Here is a 23,074-nt window from a genome sequence, read left to right on the forward strand (position 1 = left end):
GTGTCATATGGTATTTGTTGCATAGAAGCTCATAATAACATATAACAGATGTTTCTTTCTAACTTCTGAATGATCTGGCTTTTATTTATAGGCACAGAAAGTGAGAGAGAGAGGAAGGAAAGGAGAGAGAGGGAGAGAGAGAATGTATACATGTACAAATGCATGCTTATCTGGCCTTTTATGGTTACGTTCAGGGGGGAAAAGAAGCATTGTTCCTTACTCAGATGTGTTTAGAGTCTTATCTACTAAAAAGGGATTGCTGTCTTGCTTTGAGGTGAAGCTCTGTAAATTTGCTTGAGGAGTTTTTATCGTTATAGACTGCAATAGGGTTGTAGGTTAGAGAAGTGTGGGGAAAATATCTTTAGCTGTTCTAGTTTCAGTTTACTTAGAGATGGAGTTATTTTAGGTTAAGTATCTTTTATACAGTGCTTTTCAAACATAAGTCATAACTTATTTGTGGCCATGAAATCAATTTAATTGGTCGTGAGAGACTATTTAAAAAAGAAATAGAACTAAAAACATGATTGTGTTGCACGCTGTAAGGGTGACTATTGGTGTGTGAAACTTTTGTTTCAGTTATATATATGATCTATGATCCTGGGTTGCATTGTAAATTGTATTTCTTACTGTACGTTACTATATTTCAAAGCACTTGTTTTAGAATATATACTAAAAGTCAGGGACAAAATAGGATTTGTAAAATTAAATGATAGAAAAATAAGAGAATTTCATGTTTGTACTTAGAATGTTGAATTCTGTTTTTAATGAGAAGATTAAGATAATTTTTCTAGCATAAGAGGAAAATGGGAAGAATTTGAATTTTTAAAATTTAGACATTATTAATGACTAAACTAGTTGACTTAGAAATTACTATTGAGGTATGAAATTAGATGATTAATATTCCATTCTGTTAGATTTAGTTTTTGTCTTTATATTTATTCTAGGAGATTCAGGTGTCTGGGGATTGAAAAAAAATTTTGCTTTATTGGAGCTTTTGGAACGACTACAGAATGGACATATTGGTCAGTATGGTGGTGCAGAAGAAGCCATTGGGATATCTGGAGAGGTATTGATTGAACTTGGTTAAGTACTTGTTATAAGCATTAAATTTTTTTTTTTAATTTAAAATATTTGGCATTAAAATCACAATATTATCTCACTCCATCAGGTAGGATTCCAGAAACACAACTTTTTGTTACATTATAGTTCTTAAGGTGACAGTACTTGTAGTAGAAGAAAAGTAAAACTGAAACTTTAATTCCCTGAAAATGCTGTATCCAAACTATGTTTCATGCATAAACATGTCTCCTTATCATGGTTCAGTTCTATCCAAGGATAAAGTGAAAAAGTAAGAAGATCATGGAAGAATAAGAAGGACATATCAACTACATTAAAGCAGAGAATGCAAAAGTGAATCAGTCAACAGTAAAGCACAAAGACTAAAACCAGGAACTCCATGAAAGAGGTTATTTAGTGTAGAGGAAAAATGCCTTAAAGATAGCAGTAGTTCCTAAGGGAATTCCTGCTATTAAATATCTGCATGAGAAGGTTAAATTATGTGTGGTGTAGTCTCTTTATCCAGACAGGTAAATATGCAGTAAATATTAGAAGTCTATAACACAGGTTAAAATACATTTTTAACAGAGTTGTCTGCATAGCTTATAGACTGTTCTGGATATAAGAATAGTTATAGTAAATAACAGTTAATGATGTTGGTGATCAACTTTAAAACCATATGTTTAGTATCAAGGAAAAAATGTCAGAATGATTTCCACTTCTGTTTTCTTAGATCATGATTTCTTTTTGTAAAGTGATTTGGTGAAGTGAATGTCAAACTGAAGCATTGTTTTCTGAAATTTTTGCAGTTCTTTCACATAGAATATTATCTAATGTTGACCTTGTAAATTACTTGGTCTGGAAAACAGAATTTTTTATTTTACATATATACATTTCTTATAGCTCCAAACAAAACTGTTTAACTTCGGGTTCATTTTTTATTTCATATAATGTTGAATGAAGTCATTGATGTATTTTCTAAATTTTATTTCTGGAAAAAATTTGTACCAGATCCCTCCCTGTCCAATTATAGCTTTTAATATTCAACACAAGTTTCCAAAGCATTCTTATCTGACAAGTGAAACTTTCCAACTTGAAATGCTTTTTAGTAATTCATGAAAATGAGAAATAATATATAAAAGTTTACATATGACAGGTTTTATTTTTTTTAATTGCTTAAATCAGTGGCTTTCAATCAGAATCATGTGATAGACTTACCTGTGGAGCTTTAGGAAAAATATACAAGCTCAGCCTTCATCTATACCCTATTGAAATAAGTATTTTCCAGGTTGGAGTCTTAGTATCCAAGTTTTTCAAAGCTTCAGGACTGATTCTCATGCACACCCCTGGTTATCTAAATAGCATTTGTGCGTCTCTTCTTCCTATACATCATCATGACATAATATTTAAAGCAGTGAGAATATATTTAATATTAGTTTTTTAGTCTTGAAAAAAGACTTCTAACCTCTATTCAGTTTCTTTGTGTAAAGTGAGAGGGTTTCAGGGATGACGTCTTTGTACTGACTGTAAATCTATGAGAATAGTTTTATTTTTGGCTTCAGATTCATAGCATACGTTGATAATCAATTTTGGAAATAACTTCTCACTTTTTATCTATAGAAATGAATACTTTCTCAGATGAATAGCAAATGACCTTTGTATTTAAATACCCGTGTATTTTCATATATAAAGTCAGGTTAGTTAAAGAAATTATAAGTTTTTATATTTCAGAATTTGTCATGTTACATGATTGGGATTCAGTTTTAAGAAATTGATTTTTTGTTTATCAGAGCATCATTCGTTGTGACGAAGATGAAGCTCATGTTGCGTCTGTATATTGCACTGTATGTGCGACTCACTTATGCTCAGAGTGTTCCCAAGTTACTCATTCTACGAAGACATTAGCAAAGCACAAGCGAGTGCCTCTAGCTGATAAACCTCATGAGAAAACCATGTGCTCTCAGCATCAGGTGCATGCCATTGAGTTCGTTTGCTTGGAAGAAGGCTGTCAAACTAGCCCACTTATGTGCTGTGTCTGCAAAGAATATGGAAAACACCAAGGGCACAAGGTATGGATATAATTAAACTGGATGACTCTGCCTAGTTTACCAGCCTGCCATTTATTTTCAATGACTTGGTTCTTTATGCTATAAGCAGAGATTGAAGAGAGTAAGTGATGAATGAGTTGAGATTGGTAGCCTGAAAAGAAATGAGAGATTTAATATCCGAATAATAATAATTTCAGAGAGGCCTCATGATTCTTTCTTTACTGAAAAAATAGCTTTCGGCAGGAAACAAAAGTTCTCTTCTTTGTGTGCATGTTTTCATAATGCATTGGGTTGTTTTGACAATATTTATGTCTACTGATGAACTTCTGCCTATGCTAAAATTTTAGAGAGCCTTTTGGGTTCTTGTTTAGTGATAAATGGACTTCCAAATATCGAATTATTTCTTTGCAGGATAAATAGTTTTGGGGTGAAGGTGAATTAGTATTTTGTGTGCTGTATTTTTTGTAAATGTGTTTTAAAAAAGCCACTTGTGGCTGATGCTTTTTTTTATTAATAGGCATGATTGAATAGTGTTTCATATCATTAGTCAATATGAGTTTTTTTCTGTAATTACATTGCATTTTATAGCATTCAGTATTGGAACCAGAAGCAAACCAGATCCGAGCATCAATTTTAGATATGGCTCACTGCATACGGACCTTCACTGAGGAAATCTCAGATTATTCCAGAAAATTAGTTGGAATTGTCCAGCACATTGAAGGAGGAGAACAAATAGTGGAAGATGGGATTGCAATGGCCCACACAGAACATGTATGGATTTTTCTTTCTTCTTTACTGTTTTACCCTTTTTCCTTACCTTCCATCTTCTAATATTTACTGAGTAATTACATTGTGCCAGTACTGCATTAATCATTGGAAATAATTTTTTTAAGTTTCTGTCTTCATGGAACTTATAATCCATCATGGAAGAGGAACAGTTTCGAGTGTGGTAGCTGTTTATTTTGTGGGAGAAGTACATGATGCCTTGGTGGTATGTAAGAGAGAGGCAGTAATTTACGTAAGTCAGGTAAGACTTCACAGAAGATGTGATATCTAAACTGAGATTTGAAGAAATTTAGTCACGGAGAAGAGTGGAGTGTGACATGAGTTGTCCCAGAGAGGGAAGCATAGATTAAAATGCCGGGAAATGAGAATTAGACATATTGTAGAATGTTCAGTTCACTGTGGTTGAAGCTTTGAGTATTGAGTAGGACATGGCAAGAAAAGACATTGGAGAGGTAAGGGCCAAATCATGTGGGATCTTGTTAGCCATGTTAAAGAGTTTGGACTTTAAGGGGTAGGAATAACAATCAGATTTTCATTAAGAAAGGTTGCTTTTCAATGCAGAAAATGAATTGGAAGAGCAACAAGATTGGAAGCAGGAAGACCTATTAAGAGGTGCTGAAATTATCTAGCTGAGAGATGTTATGGAGGGGGAGAATGGAGAGTAGAAGATGGATTTGAGATTTTGAAGAAGTAGAATAGGTAGTTCTTAGTGATTGATTAATAATACTGATTGGTTAGGTAACTTGGAGGGTTAGGCACGATGCATAGGTTTCTATTTTGCCTAGCTGGGTGGATGGTGACATCATGCACTAATGGTGAAGAAGGAAGAGTTTTGGGAGGGGATAATGGGACCAATGTGATATGTTTAATTTGCATGTTGAATTTATTCTTTGAAGTAAGGAAGGGGAGATACCCTCCAGTGAACTGAAGATTAAGTGGGTGTTGGGAAGTGAGTGTGCTAACTTTTAAGAAACTTGACTGAAGAGAAGGAAGGAACTAAGGTGGTAATTGTCGTTGCTTTTTAAAATTGAATTATAGAGAAAAGAATCTTTTCATATGGGAATGTAAAATGCAAGGGCAGACAACATGTAATGTTTTTTTTTTAATCAAATTTAAAGGTAAGTCATTGATGAATAATGTTAGAACAGCTCTGTCAAATATAGCAGCCCTTAGCCGCATGTGGCTAAGTTTATATTATTTAAAAATTAAATTACAAAATTAAATTATTTAAAAATTAAATAAAATACAAAATTAGTTCCTCAGTTTCACTAGCTGAATTTCAAGTACACTTCAAGTAGTAGCTTATGGCTATGATATTGGACCTGTAACTTATGGCTATGATATTGGACAGCACATATATAGAACATGTTCTTCATCACAGAAAGTTCTTTTGGATATTATTGTGCTAGATTAGAAATATTATACATTCCCTCAGGAAATATTATTGAACACATACCAACTGCTTAACACTGTTCTGGCTGAGGAGACACCACTGTACAAATCAAAAAGCTCTGCTTTTGCAGAATTTATGTTCGACTGTGAGGAGAGAGACAATAAACTGCTTTTGGCAGCAGTATATAAGGTGCTTTGGAGAAAAACAAGGGGAAGGGTGGAGTGCACATTTATGTGGGATATTTGAGGACAGATTCCCTGAGAAGGAGACATTGAACAGAGACCTAAAGGAGCTAAGAAAGGGAATCATGCAAATATTTTGGGGAGAGCATTTCAGGCAGAGAGAAAAACATGTGCAAACAGGCCTGAAGTTGTGTGCCTGGTGTGCTTAAGAATCGGTGAGAAGGCTAAGTGTAGCTAGAGTAGAATGAGGAGGAGCATAGCAAGAGTTGAAGTCTGAAAGGGTCTTATAGGCACTTGCTCTTTCTGCCAGGAATGCTCTCCCTCAAGATATTCATGTGGTTCCTGGTCATACCTCCTTTAGGTGTTTGCTCAGGTGTCGCTTTCTCAGTGAGTCTGTCCTTGGACACCCCATATAAAGGACTTCGGCATTTATGCTGAGTGGAATGGGAAGCAATGGAAGAGTTGAGAAAAAGAATGATTATCTTTCTGACTTATTTTAAAAGGATCAGTCTGGCTGCTGGGTAGAGAATACCTTGTAGGGGCGGAGTAGATCTAGTGAGGCTAATTAGAAAACTATTATAATCAGATGAGAAATGATAATGGCTTGGATCAGGTTGATAGCGGTGGAGATGTTGAAGCATGATTAGATTCTGGATATATTCCGAAGTCTGTGGAATTTGCTGAAGGATTAGTTTTGGGATATGAAAGATAAGTGTTAAAGATGATTCCAGTGTTTTTATCTTGAACAACCTGGAGGATGGAATTACCATTTATTGAGATGGAGGAAACTAGGTTGGGAGTGAGAGAGATTGGAGATGAAGTACTCCATTTTGCTTGAGATCATTTAAACAGTTAGATATCCAAAGGCTGTGATTAAGGGGGAAAATCTAGCATGGATATATAAATCTTAGAATTTTTAAGGATATAAATGATATTTAAATTTTCATTATTTCACATATACAATCTTAGTTATGGTTACAGTTGTTTAAAACTTATTTTTATTTCCTTAGGTACCAGGTACTGCAGAGAATGCCCGGTCATGTGTCCGAGCTTATTTTTCTGATCTACATGAAACTCTGTGTCGTCAAGAAGAAATGGCTCTAAGTGTTGTTGATGCTCACGTTCGAGAAAAATTGATTTGGCTCAGGCAGCAACAAGAAGATATGACAATTTTGTTGTCACAGGTTTCAACAGCCTGTCTTCATTGTGAAAAGACTTTACAACAGGTAGGTAGTTTAAACACGGAAGGACATAGTTAAAAAAGGATTTGTGAGGTTAAGTAGATAATTACTAGATGTATACACTAATCTAGTTTACTACTTTAATAAATGTTTTTATATTATTAAATGTTACCGCATACATTAACATTGTCCTTAGGACACAGTCTCTAACCTTGAATTATTTCACCAACCATATCAGTGTCCTCCCCTTCATGTGCTCTTCCCACTGTAAAACCATGGGTTCTAGAACCTCTCTAACTTCTTGTCATTCTTCAGTCATGCTAAGCTGTTTTCTCTGCCAAGTATGTACATTCTTTGGTGGGCTTATATCTATCTCTTTTTCCTGATAGTCTAGCCCAAATGTTTGTGATTCTTTGAAGCTCCTCCTTTGTTCTTGTTTTTTTTTGTTTTTGTTTTTTGTTTTTTTTTTTTTTTTGTGGTGGTAGGGGGGCAGGATGCCTCCCTAGCAAGTACTACCTATCTCTTCTCTAATTCAGTGGTTCTTCGATGTCACAGAAAACCTTTATTTTTTCATGGTTGAGGTATCATAAGCAATTTGTCACCCAGTTTGCAGATGATGTACGTTTTAAATAAATTAGATTTATGGTTATTTTAACAAAATGTCAATCTTATTTCTATTTTGGATTTATATTCATGAATGGGTTATGTAAGGCTAATTATTACTCTAGGAATTCCCAATAAGCTGCAGTTTATCTTTACTGACATATTGCTAATAATTGTGTTGATTTCAAATCATTGTAGAGCTAAATTTTGAGAGTTTTTTCTTTAAAAGCAAATAATCTGATTAGAATTATATAAATGTGGCCAGGCCATAACCATATCAGTCTTGAGATGTTTAATCCTTATCACATTGAATTATAATGATGTGTTTGCCATTTCTTAAGTCTTTGAGCTCCAATCCTATTCTTCTGTATTTTGCTTTGCAAAGCTGGGACAAACTCTACAAATCACATATCTGCTTTGCCAGCTGGCTCCATCTTAGTTTAGCCAATAAGGGATGCTAGAGAAAGACTAGAGGGCAGAGATAGTTTCCTTTGGGTTCTCATTTGCTCGGTGTTTCTGTGAAAGTCACTCCTTGTATGAGGAGATAATTTTCCTCAGATTTTTGAGTTTGAGCTCTTCCGGAGCCAGCCGGCTAAAGTCGATCAGTACCTGAAAGAGGGAGGTGAAGCCTAAGAAAAAAGAAGATAGGAAAGCGCTGCAGGAGGGCATACAGTCACTGCTGCAGCCCCGAGTTTATTTAGGACAGCCTTTATATAAGTTTTTGGATACAATAGCAAAGCACAGGGTACAATATAGTAAAGCACAGGGAACAATAGTAAAGTACAGAGTACAATAGTAAAGTACAGAGTACAATGGCAAAGCACAATGTACATTACCATAGGAATGCTGACATTTACATAAGTTCCTATTCTTTTCTGGGCTGTAAAACATTCCACTATCTTAAGATTTCTTTAGGAGGCAAACCTCCCCTCCAGGGTCAGTAATGTTTAACTCCACACCCTGCTTCTTATAACCTTTGTTTAAGCAGTCTTAGCAGCAGCAGCTGCTTCATGGCTATCAGCTACGGGACTTCTTCAGTGTCTCTTAATGGCTCCAAACAGAGCTCCGAGGGTCTCCTCTTGTAAGTTTCTAAGTTTTAATAATTCTAGCATCTCCCCTTTAGACCCCCAGCCCAAGGGGTAGTAGCTATAACCACACCTTGTTAACAGTTCTTTATATTAAGTTCTTTCTGTTTATATGACTGTTGTGGTTTTTGTCTCCTGACTTGAAACTGAATGATACAGTATGTGTATTTGTCCTAGCTCTTGACAGGCTGCATCTTGTATGTCTTTATATATTGAAATTCTTTGTATCTGGACAGAAAGAGCTTAATAAATACTTGTTTAGATGAGTAATCAAGCCACACAACAAAATCAAAATAGATCATGTTCTAAATCATATTTAGTTGCAAACTTCAATGTCAAATTTTAACATTTATTTTATTAAAAAGTGTATTTGTAGTTACCTGACTATTTCGAAGTATTTTAGAGTTTCTGAAGCATTGTGTCAAAGTGGCTGGTAATTGTTAATGATGTGGAATTATCTCACTGTGTTAATGCTAATGAAATTAGGGTCTTTGATTTATTCTTCATATAGACCTATTAATTTCGTTCTGATTTTTGGCCACAGAAACCTAACCCCTACAAATATTCTTAAAACTTCCTGCCAGAGATAATTGAACAGAGGAGTGGATGGCACATCGCACAATTTTGAGAACAAAATTTAATCATCCTTCCCCTCTAACTTCAAGGCATGATGTTGAATGGTGAAGATTTGTTTATTCATTTAGCAAACATGTGTTGAGTGCTTACTATATGTCATGTACATTCTAGGTACATGGGATATATCAGTAAACAAAGCAAGCAAAAGTCTTAATCTCGTAGAATTAATATCCTACAAGAAGACAGACAATAAACTGTAACCATATCTAAAAAAGTAAATTATATAGTATATGAAAAAGTATGGAGGTACAGCAGATTGCATTATTAAATAGGGTAAGCATTAGTGAGAGAAGGTGAGATTTGAGCAAAGACTCAAAGAGGAAGTTGAAAGAATTAGTTTAAGTGCTTTTGGGAGGAAGAACAGTCCAGCTGAGGAAATGGTTAGAGCAAAAACCCTAGACAGCATTCCTGGTGTCTTTGAGGAACAGCATGAGGCCACTGTGGATGGACTAGAGTAAGAGAAAGGGGTGTAATAGAAGCTGAAATCAGAGGGGACAGGGATTATATATAAGGAAGGCCTTGTGGGCCATTGGAAGGACTTCAACTTTTACTGATTGAAGTGGGGAAACCATTGTAAGGTTTTGAGCACTAGAATGACTTGATTGTACTTGTTAAAAGAATCGCTTTGCTGATGTATAAAAAATAGTTTGAAGGAGGGCAAAGATAGAAGGAAGGGATTCAGAGTTTAGGGGGCTGTTGTAGCATTCCAAATGAAAGAGAATAGTGGCTTGGATAGTGAGGGTTAGAGGTGCCCAGATGTTGGATATAAGATATGATTTGTTGACAGGTTGTATGCGGGGCATTAGAGAAGAGAAGAGAAGAGTGAGTGACTTTAAGGTTTTTATTCTGAGCAAATGGGAACAATGGAATTACTGTCACCTAATATGAACATTCAACAGCAAAAATCGACACCACTGCTCTCATTATTGGGAGATATGTCTTATGATGACAATTTCGGCGTATGTATGGAATACCTGGAATAATATTTGAGAAACTGGAAAGGACTCGACTTTGAGGAAAGGACCTGCAGCTTTAGAGTGAGAGGGAGGCTTGTCACAGTTTGACCTGTAGTCTTTTTTTTTTTTTTTTTAACCAATATAGGTATATCTTAAATTATTTGAAAAATGTTTTATAGGAGTACAATATACATACAGAAATGTGTTCATAACTGTTCAGTTGGCTGAATTTTCAGACAGGATGTTACTGTATAACAGCCAGCACCCAGATCAAGTAACAGAACATTACTAGCATCCCAGGAACGCCTCAGACATCTTTCTAGTAACTACCTGCTTTTCCCGCTAAGGGTAAACTATCCTGATTTCTAATGCATATCTTATTTTTTTGCCTGTTTGGTAATTAATATAAATGGAATCAAGTAATATGACTGACTCATCATGTTATTTCTTTTTTCACACTCTGTATTATGTTTGTAAAATTCATGTCATCACATGTAATTGTGGCCCATTCTCATAGAGTAGTATATAGTGTTGCATCTGTGAATGTACCACACTTTATTTCTTCATTCTTTTGTTGATAAGTTCTTAAATTATTTATTAATGTCTTATTATTACCCTAATCAAATTTACATTTAAGTAACTTTGAATACTATAATGTTAAATGAGCTTTTTTTGTTTTGACGATAGCTCCTTTCCTTATTTCTTTAACATGTTTATAAGAAATACTTTCTTTTTTAGGATGACTGTAGAGTTGTATTGGCAAAACAAGAAATTACAAGGTTACTGGAAACATTGCAAAAACAACAGCAGCAGTTTACAGAGGTTGCAGATCACATTCAGTTGGATGCCAGCATCCCTGTGACTTTTACAAAGGTAATGTACTGCACTTCATTTTTAGGTTTGTTTTTTGACAAATCATAATTATTTGTATTCCATTATAATTAGTTCGAAAGACAGCCAAGAAATTCATGAATCATAGGACTTAAAAAATTTATTAGTGGAAAATACAAAGGGGTATAAAGAATCTTCCTGTACCAAGCACCCACTTTGACAATTAAAAACTTTTCATTTCATCTCCCCTTTCCCTACTTCCTTTTCTATTTGCAGTCTCCCAGGTTATTTTGAAGTAAATCCCAACATCATATCGTATTTCATCTATGAAATATTTTCCTATATATTCCTATAAGGTAAGGACTCTTTAAAAACATAACAGAATACTGCTATCACACCTAAAAATTTTAATAATAAATTTCTAATACTCTCCATTATCCAGTTAGTGTTCAGATTTCCCAGATCATTAAAAAAATTTTAAGTTGCTTTTTTTGAGACAGAATCCAGACAAAATGGATGTATTTTAGTTTCTTTTAAGGTGGATTCCCCCTCAGTTAAAAAGGTTCATGGATTCCATTTTGCTTTCTATTTTTAGAGACTGTATTATTTTAAATTTAATATTGTTTTATAATTATGTGAAACATTTACTTGATCCAGAATAAAATCTACAAAATAAGGTTCATTAAGAGCAGTCTAGCTTCTATCTCTGACCCTTGTACCCTTTCCTCTCCCTTCCTCATAGAAAACCATTTATGATTTTTTCCTAGTTTTAGCCATCATTTTAAAAAATGGAGAAATATTTCTCTCTACATATCTGAACATTCCCTATATTTAGTGGTAGAATACCTTACATACTTCTATACTTTGCCCTTTTCACTTAAGCACATATCCTGGACAATACTCCATCTCCATAGCAGTATACACTGACATTTTCTGTTCCTCTTCAGCTTCAAGATACTTTATTGTGAGGATATACCACATTTTTTTTTTTTTAATTTTGGCAAAAACCACATAATGTAAAATTTATCACCTTAACCATTTTTAAGTGTACTGTTCAGTATTGTTAAGTATATTCATATTGTGCAAAACAGATCTCCAGAAATGTTTCCTCTTGAAAACTGAAATACTATGCCTTATTAACAGTAACTTCCATTTCCTCCTACCTTACCAGCTCCTGGTGACCACCATTCTACTTTCTGTTTCTTTGATTTTGACAACTCTAAATATCTCATGTAATTAGAATCATACACTGTTTGTCTTTTTTTGACTGGCTTATTTCAGTTAGCATAATGTCCTCAAAAGTTCATGTATGTCATAGCATTTTCGTCATGTATGTCGAGACAGAATTTCCTTCCATTTTAAGGCTAAATATTACATTGTTTGTATGTACCGCATTTTGTTTATCCATTCAGTCTTCAAAGGACATTAGGGTTACTTCTACCTCTTGGCTATTGTGAATAGTGCTGCTATGAATATGGGTCTCCAGTTATTTCTTTGAGACCTTGTTTTCAATTCTTTTGGATATATATCCAGAAGTGGAATTGCTGGATCATGTGTTAGTTCTATTTTTAATATTCTGAGAAAATGGCAAATTGTTTTCCATAGTAGTTGCATTGTATTATAATCCCACCGGCAGTGCACCAGGGTTTGAGTTTTTCTACATTTTTACTAACAATAATTTTTTGTGTGTGTGTGGCTTTTATTTTTATTTTTTTGATAGTCGCCATCCTAATTGGTGTGTGGTGATATCTCTCTGTGGTTTGGTTTGCATTTCTCTAATGATTAGTGATGTTGAGCATCTTTTCATATGTTTTTTGACTATCTTATATCTTCTTAGGGGAAATTTAATGTAAGTCCTTTGCCCATTTTTTGAGTTGACTTTTTGTTGTTGAATTGTAGTTCTTCACACATTCTGGATGTAAATACTTTATCAGAAATGATTTGCAAATATTTTCTTCTGATTTGCAAATATTTTTTCCCAAAACCTAGGTTGCTTTTTTTTGATTGTCCTTCGTTTCGCAAAAATTTTTAAGATTGTTACTGTCCTATTTGTCTGTTTTTGCTTTTGCTAAGTGTACACTTTTAGTGTCATATTCAGGAAATCATTGCCAAATCTAATGTCATGAAGCTTTCCCCTATACTTTCTTTTATGAGTTTTAGTTTTAGGTCTCGTTTTTAGGGCATTAATCCATATATTTATAATCTAATTATTTATAATTTTTATATCTTTATCAAGTTGCCCTTTTCTTATTATATAATAATGACCTTCTTTGTCTCTTATAGTGGTTTCTAACTTAAAGTCTATTTTGTCTAATGGTTAAGATCACCATTCCTGCTCTCTTTTGGGTATGATTTGCATGGTGTATCTTTTTCCATCCTTTCACTTTGAGCCTACGTGTGTCATTAGATATAAAGTAAGTATCTCGTAGACAGCATATTGTTGGATCTATTTTTTTTTAAATCCAGTTAGTCAAACTTTGTCTTTCGATTGGGAGTTAAATCCATTTTTATTTAAAGTAATTATTAATAGGTAATTGCCATTTTGTAAATTGTTTTCTGTGTTATCTTGTAGCTTTTTTTGTCTCTTCTTTCCCCTCTTACTGCTTTCTTTTGTGTTTTATTTTGTGGTGACATGTTTTGATTCCCTTCTAGTTTCTTTTTATGTATATTCTATGGATTTTTTTTTGTGTTTGCTATTATAATTACATAAAATATCTTAGTTATAACATTCTATTTTGTACTCACTGCAATTGCATGCTAAAACCTTATTTCACCCCCTATACTTTGTTATTCATGTCACGAATTACATCTTTATATGTTGGATACCTATTAACAGAGCCTTAATAGTTTAAAAAATATTTTTGTTATTTCAGTTCTATAAAAATTAAATTTATGACCCAAATTACAATAATACAGGTTACTATTTTTTCATGTATTTACCTTTACAACTTTATTATTTCATAATGCTTTGTGTTCCTTTCTAGTGTCCTTTTGTTTTAACTTGAAGGACCTCTTCAGCATTTCTTGTAGAACAGGGGTCAAATGGTAATGACTCCCTCAGCTTTTGTTTTTCTGAAAACGTCATTTTTTCCTTCATTTTTGAAGGACATTTACATATAGCATTCTTGGTTGACAGCTTTTTTTTTTCTTTCAGCACTTTGAATATATCCTCCTACACCTTTCTGGCCTGCAGAGTTTCTGCTGAGAAATTGGCTGATTATCTTATGGAATTTCTCTTGTATGTGATGAGTCACTTTGGTCTTGTTGCTTTTAAGATTCTTTGTCTTTGACTTTTGACAGTTTGATTATAGTGTACTCGTTGTGGATCTCCGGGTTTATCCGAGTTGAAATGCGTTGAGTTAGAATTTTTATGTCCATTTCTCTCCTCAGATTGGGAAATTTTCAGCCATTATTTTTTCAGGTAAGCGCTCTCTGTCCCTTTCTTTCTTTCTATTCTTCTGGTACTCTCACAATGTATATATTGGTCTTCTTGCTAGTGTCCCACAAATCACTTCAGTTCTTTTTACTTTTCTTCACTCAGTTCTCTTTTCTCAAACTTGATGAGTTCAAGTGACTTGCATTCAAATTTGCTGATTCTTTCTTTTGCCTCGTGAAGTCTACTGTTCAAACTCTTTAGTAAACTTTTTCAATGCAGTTGTTGTATTTTCAGCTTCAGAATTTTAGTTTTTTTTTTTTTTTTTTGGAGTTTCTTTGCCGATGTGCTCATTTTGTGCATTCTTTGCTTTCCTGAATTAATTACTTGTCTATATTTCTTTTAGCTTATTGAGCATTTCCATAATAGGTATTTTAAATTCTTAGTATGGAAGCTCATAGATCTGTTTTTTTTCCAAAGTCAGTTTTTAGAATTTTTTGTTCCTTCAATTGGGTCATGTTTTCTGTTTCTTTGTATACCTCATGATATTTTGTTGAGATTTGGGCATTTGAAGAAACATCCACATCTCCTAATCTTTATGAACTGGCTTCGAGCCTGGGAAGACCTTCACCGATCAGTTCAGTTGAGATTCTTGGACTTTTCAAACCTTTTCTAGGATATATCTTCTCTGGGCTTGTGTGTGTGCTTTTACTTATCTTAAATTCTCTAAGCACCTTGTCCCTACATTTTCTGAGTCTAGTAATCTCTTGCTCCCCATGGTGTCTCCCTGTGTTCCAATGTGGCATGTTCTTGCCTGTGTTTCAAGTGGTTTTCAAATGCCTCTGGTCCCTAAGAGGTCCACGTCAGGTGAGACAGAAACCAATATTTAGGGCAGCCCCCAGATAAGCCACAACTTTGGACACTCAGTCCATCTTTTGTTTCTGCTCCAAAGAAGGCAGCTGGTATGGGAGTTTCCCTCCTGGTTGCACCATGTTGTTGCCATGTAGGGGCAGAGACATAGATATGTGTGCAGAAATCTGTGAATTTTCCTACCCCTTTTGTTGGAATCCCTTTTTGCTTTTATGTTGGCCTGGGTGTTTTAGCTTCTCAACTGGTCTCTCAAGTTCTTGCAAAGGCATTCTGGTTCATATATACTTTTTATTTCCAAGGCTTAGGACTGAACTGAAGTGTAGATTTTGAACCATCATCATATGGATAGTAAGTGAAGTATGTGGAGTAAATGAGAACATGTAGAATGAGAAGCAGGCCTCATACAGATTCCCAAAAATACCAACATTTAAGAGGTAGATAAAAGGAAAATGAGAGGGAGCATCCAAAAAAGGAAGGATGAAAACCAGGAACATTTTGAATCATAAAAGCCAAGAAAAGAGTGCTCAAATGAGGAGGCAAAATGATAATTGCTGACACTTAAAAAGTACTTATCATATGCTAGGAGCTGTTGTGAGCAGTTTTATGTGAATTTTTAAAAACTGATTCTTGCAAAAATTGTATAAGTTTGGTACTATTTTTATCCTCAAGTTATAGATGAGGAAAGTGAAGCAGAGAGGTCATGCTGTTAGTAATTAATATCTACTAGTATGTTCATTGTAAGTATGTTCATTATTTGTAATATAAAAAATTCAGAGATGACCTACTATCTGTCAGTTGGGAATTGGTTAAATTGTGGTTCATAGAATATAATGAAGCAGTTGAAAGAAAAAGATAAGTCTTTATGTTTTGAAATGAAAAGGATTCCATAATATACTGTTGAGTATAAAAGTTAGTTGCAGAGTATGGTTTTTTAATTCAATTTTTAAAAGTGTATTTGTCTTGTTTGTATATTAACCAGTGTGTGCATAGGAAAATAGAGAGATATACATGAAATTAACTGGATGTTTCTGGGAAGTGAACAGCAATTTTCATTTTTAATTAATAATATATTTAGCACAGCATAAAAACCTTAAAGAAGATTCGTTGAGCTAGAAAATCTGGGGAAATTAAGTGTTTTTGGGTTTTTTGTTTGTTTTTTTGTTTTGTTTTGTTTTGTTTTTTTTTACCAAAACAAAGTAGTCAGTTTTACTAAGGGATTTGCAATAAGGAGTGATTCTCTCTGAGAAGATCAGATTCAGAGTATTTTAGGGAATACAACTCATTTCAGTGGGTTGAGGAATAAGTAGGAGAGAAAGTAATAATTAACAAAGACATTTTATAAATAAAAGTATAAATCCTAATGCTTTTTAACTTCATGTCAAAATTAAAAGATTAAATTTTTTTTTTCTTTAAATTTTAGGACAATAGAGTTCACATTGGACCAAAAATGGAAATTCGAGTTGTTACATTAGGATTAGATGGAGCCGGGAAAACTACTATTTTGTTTAAGTTAAAACAGGATGAATTTATGCAGCCTATTCCAACAATTGGTAAGTATGAGTATTGCTTTTTACCTTAATGGACATTTTATAGACAAACCTTAGCTTATAGGTGACTTCCTGGGGTTTTATTTTATGCCAGTCTGGCACGGAGATAGACTTTTTTTCTGTCTCTAAGACACTGGCAGTTTAGAGGAAAAATGCAAGATTCAGAGCTATTGGAATGAAATGTGGATGGTGGGATAGAAAGTAGGAACAGATAATTGGTGGGACAGTTGAAAGGAATAAAGGACTAAATACCCTGGCCGAGCGTTAGGGGTGAGGGGGTGGGAGTAGTGCAGAGTTGGCAGGTACCTGGGTTTCAGGGTCCTAAGGACACTGGTGGAGCCTCACAGGGCTGACAGCTGATAAAGGTACACATTCTTTATGTAGGTTTATTAGGAGTGGGGTTGGTTGGTCAGCAGTAGATATTTGCTGTATGAAGATAATTTGTAAGTCATAGTTATAAACAGGAGGTTGACTTGTGTTTGGTGTATCACTCACTATAAATATGATAAGTTCAGTTATTAAAGTAACTTTTTTAAAAAATAGGTTTTAATGTGGAAACTGTAGAATATAAAAATCTAAAGTTCACTATTTGGGATGTTGGTGGAAAACACAAATTAAGACCATTGTGGAAACATTATTACCTCAATACCCAAGGTAAGTGGGAAAAATGACATCTTAATTTTTCAGATTTTTAGGATGCCAGTTTTTAGTATATTGATTTTAGTAAAGCTGATATTTAAGCATTGATTAAATACTGACTTGCCCCCTAAATATTGGTAGCCAGCCCCACATTATTAAAAAAATGAAAGTGGAAAGACTGGGATATGTACTTCGGTTTATTTCATGAAAAACTGTAATTGTAGCATAAAAACAATACTTAGATATGTGGGCAATTAACAGTACTTATCTCTTGCTGCTCTTAATAGTTAAAGTATATAATTAATGTTCATATGAGTAATTGCTGGCAATATTGGGGAGTATAATAGAATTCGTAGTGTAAGGTTCTGTTGTTCGATTGAACATTTATCCTATTATATCTCAATAGCTCTGTTTCCACTCTCAGTTGTTATCTGTGGGACAACCTTCAGTGGTTTGCTTTTGACCAAACTGTGTTATATTGCATATAGTTAACCTAGTATTAACATTTGGGCCCCATTCTTTGCTTTCCTGTATCCCAACATGAAGCTTACATTTATGCCACCTGTCATCCTCCTTTCCACCTAGAAACGAGACTAGATAATTATTTTTATTTGGGGATTTTTGATAGTGAGTTTAGCCAGTGGCTAATGCGGGAAAAAATGAAATTTTGATTATGAAGAATGATTGAAAGTCTGGGGATGTTTAGCTACCATAAAGAAGCTGGAAAGATTTCAAAAGATTATCAATTCAATAGATAATTATGAAGTTTCCGCTGTGTATTTCGAGTACAATCTATGTGGAAAGTACTGTGCTACGTACCTAAAGAGAATAGTTTGGGGAGATGAAAATGATGATTTATTTATTTTTAAAGGACTATCTTTTGGTAAAAGAAGTAATAATCAAAGAATAAGTAGCATCAGTAGGTAGATTATGAGAGGTACATTTTCATTCATTAAGAGAAAATATTGGCATACACAGCAACTTGTGTTTATTTGGTAAAGCATGTGTTACAAATCCTGTGATAGGGAAATGAAAGCTGAAAAGTTACGTGAACTACTTGAGATCATACCATTAATTATTGCTAGGTGCTCCTATAATAATAGACAGCCTTTCTGTGAAAATAGTGGTAGTAGACTAACTACCCATAATATAATAATGAGAACCTTAAACTGTTTGGTCTATTTACCGAAACTTAAGCGATGACTAATTGAATGTTTTTTTTTTTGGTAGCTGTTGTATTTGTTGTTGATAGCAGTCATAGAGACAGAATTAGTGAAGCACACAGTGAACTTGCAAAATTGTTAACGGAAAAAGAACTCCGAGATGCTTTGCTCCTGATTTTTGCTAACAAACAGGTATTTGTATTTAAGAATATTTATTTTAGTAGTTTTGTGCATTCCATAAAATAAGGTAGCCGGAAAGATTTCAAAAGAGAAATAATTAGTAGATATTTATAAAGTTTTTGCTGTATATTTGGAGTGCAATTTATGTAGTAAGTGCTGTGCTTTCATACCTTGGAGTGTACAAAAGGAAATAAAATAGTTGATGCTCACCAGAAAGTCCCATGTATGTAGATGAACATGTAAGTGATTATACATGATATTCTAATCCAAATAAAAATGGTAAGTAGCTGCAATAATATTAACAAAGTATTATAGGAAATTAGTTCTAAAGGTGACATTTTTAAGATTTAAAAAAAATAGGATTTGAGTTGAAATTATGGATGTCTTTAAGTCAGTATGTGAAGGAAAAAACATTGCAGGCAGAGAAAATAAAAGCATGAGTATTTTTAGGGAGCATCAAGCAGATCTCTTATGTGAGGGGCAGGTAGAAGATGAAGAAAATCTAGAATAACAGATAAGGCCACATTGTAAAGGCCTGACAGGGCCAGACTGAGAAATTTAGGTTTTATTCTGTGAGCAAAGGAGAACCATCAAAAGGTTTTTGGACTAGTTGGTGATAAGATCATGTCAATGTTTTAACACTAATCCTGGGGCTAGGATGTAGAATTAATCGTGTACAGGGGAAGGAATAGAGATGGAGATGAAAGAAATTGCTGCAGTAATTTAAGTGAAAGAGTTAACAAGATCCTGCACTAGAGGAATAGATAGGTGGAAGCAGACTGAAGACATTTTATGAAGGTAGAATTGTAGCAATTTGGTGACCGTATGGGGAGGATGGTGAAGGACAGGGAGCAGTGGAAGATCCCTAGATCTCGAGCCTAAGTTTCTAGGAGGATGAGAATGTTTTAGTGCAATAGATGTTATAAGGAGGAAGAATAGGATGAGGAATAAAAGATTTCCCCCTTAATTAAAAAACAAGTGAATACACTTCACTGTACTTAGGATTAAAGACATGAAGATAGACAAAGTGAAATATCATTTGCCAACTATCATATTGTTTAAGACAAAAATCTTTGATAACCCTCCGCTCACATACACTGTTGGTGTGGTTATCAAACTGAGACATTTTCTTAGCAATATGACAATAATCTGTCCAAATTTTATTTATTTGTTTGTTTGTTTGTTAAAGCCTACAGCACCTGGTATTCTGAAGTGGTCTCCCATCCAAGTACTAACCAGACCAAACCCTGCTTAGCTTCAGAGATTAGATGAGATTGGGACGTTCAGGGTGGCATGGCTGTAGATTTGTCTAAGTTTTAGATGCATATACCCTTTTACCTTGCAATCCTACCTCTAGTAATACATCCTGCAGACTAATATCCTAAAGTTACTCTGCAGATACTTTTGCAGATGTATATCTTTTAAAAAAAAGGAAAATATATATATGTACACACGTTTGTGTATGTGTGTGTGTGTATATATGTATGTGTGTGTGTGTGTGTGTGTAAATGTTATAGCACATAAGCCCACAACTTAAAGCCCACAACTTCAATCTAAATCTTTAGCATAGGCCTAGTAAAGAAATTATCTTGCACCTACACAGTGGAATGCAATTCAGATGTTAAAAATAATGTGGAAAATCTGTTCCGATAATGGAAAGATTCTTATCGCCAAGAAATTTTCTGGAAAAATATGAGATATTATTACTGGTGATTGCTTCTGGGAAGTAGGGATATTTGGGATAAGAGTTTAATAAATTTCATTATATAAGCCATTTTTTATGATATACATGTTAGTTTTTCTTTTAAATTGATACCTTATATTGACTCAAGCAGTATCATTCAAGTTGCATGGCCTTTATTGATTTTATTATAAGGCTATTCTTACAAACTATATATGTTATAAATAAGTAAACGATTTAACCAAAACTCGAAGTTTTCCTATTTTTATTAATCTCAGAATAATCACTGAAAGTGACTCCAGGTTTTAACTTTAGCTTAGGCTTCTGTTAGAATGGTACTAACAGAATTCTATACAAATAGTAAATTAGAAAAATGATATTGATGGACTGGTTTAAAAATGTATCTTTCAGGATGTTGCTGGAGCTGTGTCAGTAGAAGAAATCACTGAACTTCTCAGTCTTCATAAGCTGTGCTGTGGCCGTAGCTGGTACATCCAGGGCTGTGATGCTCGAAGTGGTATGGGACTGTATGAAGGGTTGGACTGGCTCTCACGGCAACTTGTGGCTGCTGGAGTATTGGATGTTGCTTGATTTTAAATGCAACAGTTGTTTAAAGTTTTGCGGTTAAGAGTTATTTTGCACATATGTTGTAAGACATTCTATATCTCAAAGATAGTTAATTTAGGATATGTATATAAAAGGAATCTTGGATTGGGAATTCGGTACAATATTGCTTTATAAAAAATTATTCTGTAGTGAAATTTAAATTCTGATTGAGCAGATTAAATTGGATTAAATAGGGTTTCCTTGAGTATACATTTTTTAAAAATATACATTTGTTATTTAAGTTTTTCAGATTATTTTGACACATATTTGAGAAGTAGTTACAGAGAAAGGGTAGGGGAAGGTTTCTTATAGCCAACTGAGTGCCTAATGGAACCTCTGTGTCGAGTAAGTGAAGCATAGCTTCTTTAACTTGCCTTTTCACTGAATTTTGGCAGTAATTAGTAGTAAAACAACAGTGACTTAATGAAACAGAATCCACAAATTGCATCTTTGGGTAATAGAATTACTTTTGTCTTTAAGTATAACAGAACACCTTTAATGCTAAGACTATAAGCTATATAGATAATTAACTTTATAAAGTGTTTTATTAAAACTTACTCCTAAAGCATTTTGTATAAAACCCAGTGAGTCAGAATAAAATGTTATCTAACTAGGGCTGATTGTCAGAACAATTAATAAAACTGTGAAATCAGTTATGTTCTAGCTGATCTTCACTTATGAAAGACCCATTTCCAGGGCTGACCTTGGTTGTATTATTTCCTACGTCAGAGCTTTAAATTGGTCTATTTTTTCAACATATTTAAAGTACTTAGTAGTGTTTCTTTTAAAAATAATATTGCACCTGTAGTGACAGTGACTATACGTGAAATGTATTAAGTTAAACACAGAACCAGGGTTGGCTTTACATAAGAGATCTAAGTAGAAAACTACTTTCACCCTTAAGAGATGTTTAAACAGCAAGGAAAGATTATTACATCAATTACTTTAAAATGTTTTCCTAAACTAAGTGCATTTATCTTGACCAAACATGATCAAGGCTCTTCATGACAAGGCCTTGAAAGTTATTTAAAAGAACAGGTCTAAGGCAGGAAAAGAAGAAACGTTCTAAAAGTTTACATTACATTAAATTATGCATTGTTGAGGGTAAAAGTTTAAAAATTTTGTGCTCTTTACTGTTTTTCATTTTTTTAAGGATACTCCCTTATTATGGCAGTACAACTTATTATATTTAAACATAGATTGGATTTTATGGTTTTTTAAAAATACTTTTTATATTTTAGGATGAGGTTGAATCCTAAATCTTAGTTGGAAACTACTATCAGGATATTGATATGTGATGACAAGATGGGACTTTTAGGTGGAGTTATTAGTCTCTTCAAATGTATATTTGTTTGTTTAAAAACAGAACTTTCAGAAAACAAAGCATCTAAAAAAAGGTCCAGTGTTATGGGCAATGTGTAAATAAGTAAATATATCGTCCTTTATTTTTCAACTAAAAGGTCATGCTATTACAGGTGTAGTTTGTGCATATAATACTTTTAAATTATTTGACTGATTGCAGTAACTTGAAAAATAAAAATGGTGTTATATTTGCCTGTGAGCCCTTGAACTCTTTTCTCTTCTAGGTTGAGAACTAACATGTAAACTTGTTATCCTTGTATATTGTTTATTTCACCCAATTTTGTTAAACTTTGTAATTCACGTTCTTAGCACATTACTAAACACAATTTAAAAATTGTGCTTAGACCTGATTATAATGTATAATAGTAGTGTTTGTGTGTGTCTTTTTTTTAAAGAAATATTTTTCTCAGGCTGTTATTACTATTTATGGTTGTATTCTTTCACTAATCATGTTAATGGTTGTACTAGTTCCCTCTGGGAAATGTCAAATTTAAGAATGAGAGACATTTTAAATATCTAGCTCTAAATTTCTGTGTGAAAGGAAACCCTAAATATTACTGTATGATTTATGTAAAGCAGGTTTTTCAAGTGTATAGCCCTGGTCTGTAATTCCAGAATGCTTTATAATTATCAGAAGCCATTATTTGCATTCCACATATGGTCAGAATAGACAGCAATAAAATGTTAAAATCATTTTAAAGAAGTCCTATCATTATTTTAAAAATTCTGTTTCTTGAATCATCTATCTAGTAGTAGTACTAGTAACCAATTTAAAAAGTAATATTTGTGCTGTGGTTAAGAGAAACAATAAAACAAAATTTGGTAGGGACTCATGTCAAATTTCAGATGCAGTTTAAGATTTAGAAATAATATTCTGTATTTGCAGTTTGTCTCAT

At 33.7% G+C, this 23,074-nt stretch overlaps 1 protein-coding gene and 1 pseudogene across 2 annotated transcripts in view; one reads left to right on the forward strand and one right to left on the reverse strand.

The window, feature by feature from the left end:
• The window catches only part of TRIM23 (tripartite motif containing 23), a 29,879-nt gene extending 7,001 nt beyond the window's left edge, over positions 1-22,878 (forward strand). The window contains exons 3-11 of one of the 2 annotated variants that reach the window (XM_016136227.2): positions 945-1,066; positions 2,847-3,125; positions 3,693-3,875; positions 6,476-6,691; positions 10,665-10,799; positions 16,421-16,550; positions 17,091-17,201; positions 18,417-18,541; positions 20,622-22,878. In XM_016136227.2, the coding sequence (XP_015991713.2) occupies positions 945-1,066; positions 2,847-3,125; positions 3,693-3,875; positions 6,476-6,691; positions 10,665-10,799; positions 16,421-16,550; positions 17,091-17,201; positions 18,417-18,541; positions 20,622-20,801 (1,481 nt within the window). In that variant the 3' untranslated portion in view covers positions 20,802-22,878. Of the gene's footprint in view, positions 1-944; positions 1,067-2,846; positions 3,126-3,692; positions 3,876-6,475; positions 6,692-10,664; positions 10,800-11,033; positions 11,114-16,420; positions 16,551-17,090; positions 17,202-18,416; positions 18,542-20,621 lie in introns of those variants that run through there. The other variant, XM_016136228.2, reaches the window with a different exon arrangement.
• Positions 19,717-19,834, reverse strand: LOC118607663 (annotated as a pseudogene).
• Positions 22,879-23,074: the final 196 nt, after the last annotated feature.

This window comes from Rousettus aegyptiacus, unplaced genomic scaffold (assembly GCF_014176215.1).
Source record: "Rousettus aegyptiacus isolate mRouAeg1 unplaced genomic scaffold, mRouAeg1.p scaffold_m13_p_8, whole genome shotgun sequence".
NCBI lineage: Eukaryota > Metazoa > Chordata > Mammalia > Chiroptera > Pteropodidae > Rousettus > Rousettus aegyptiacus.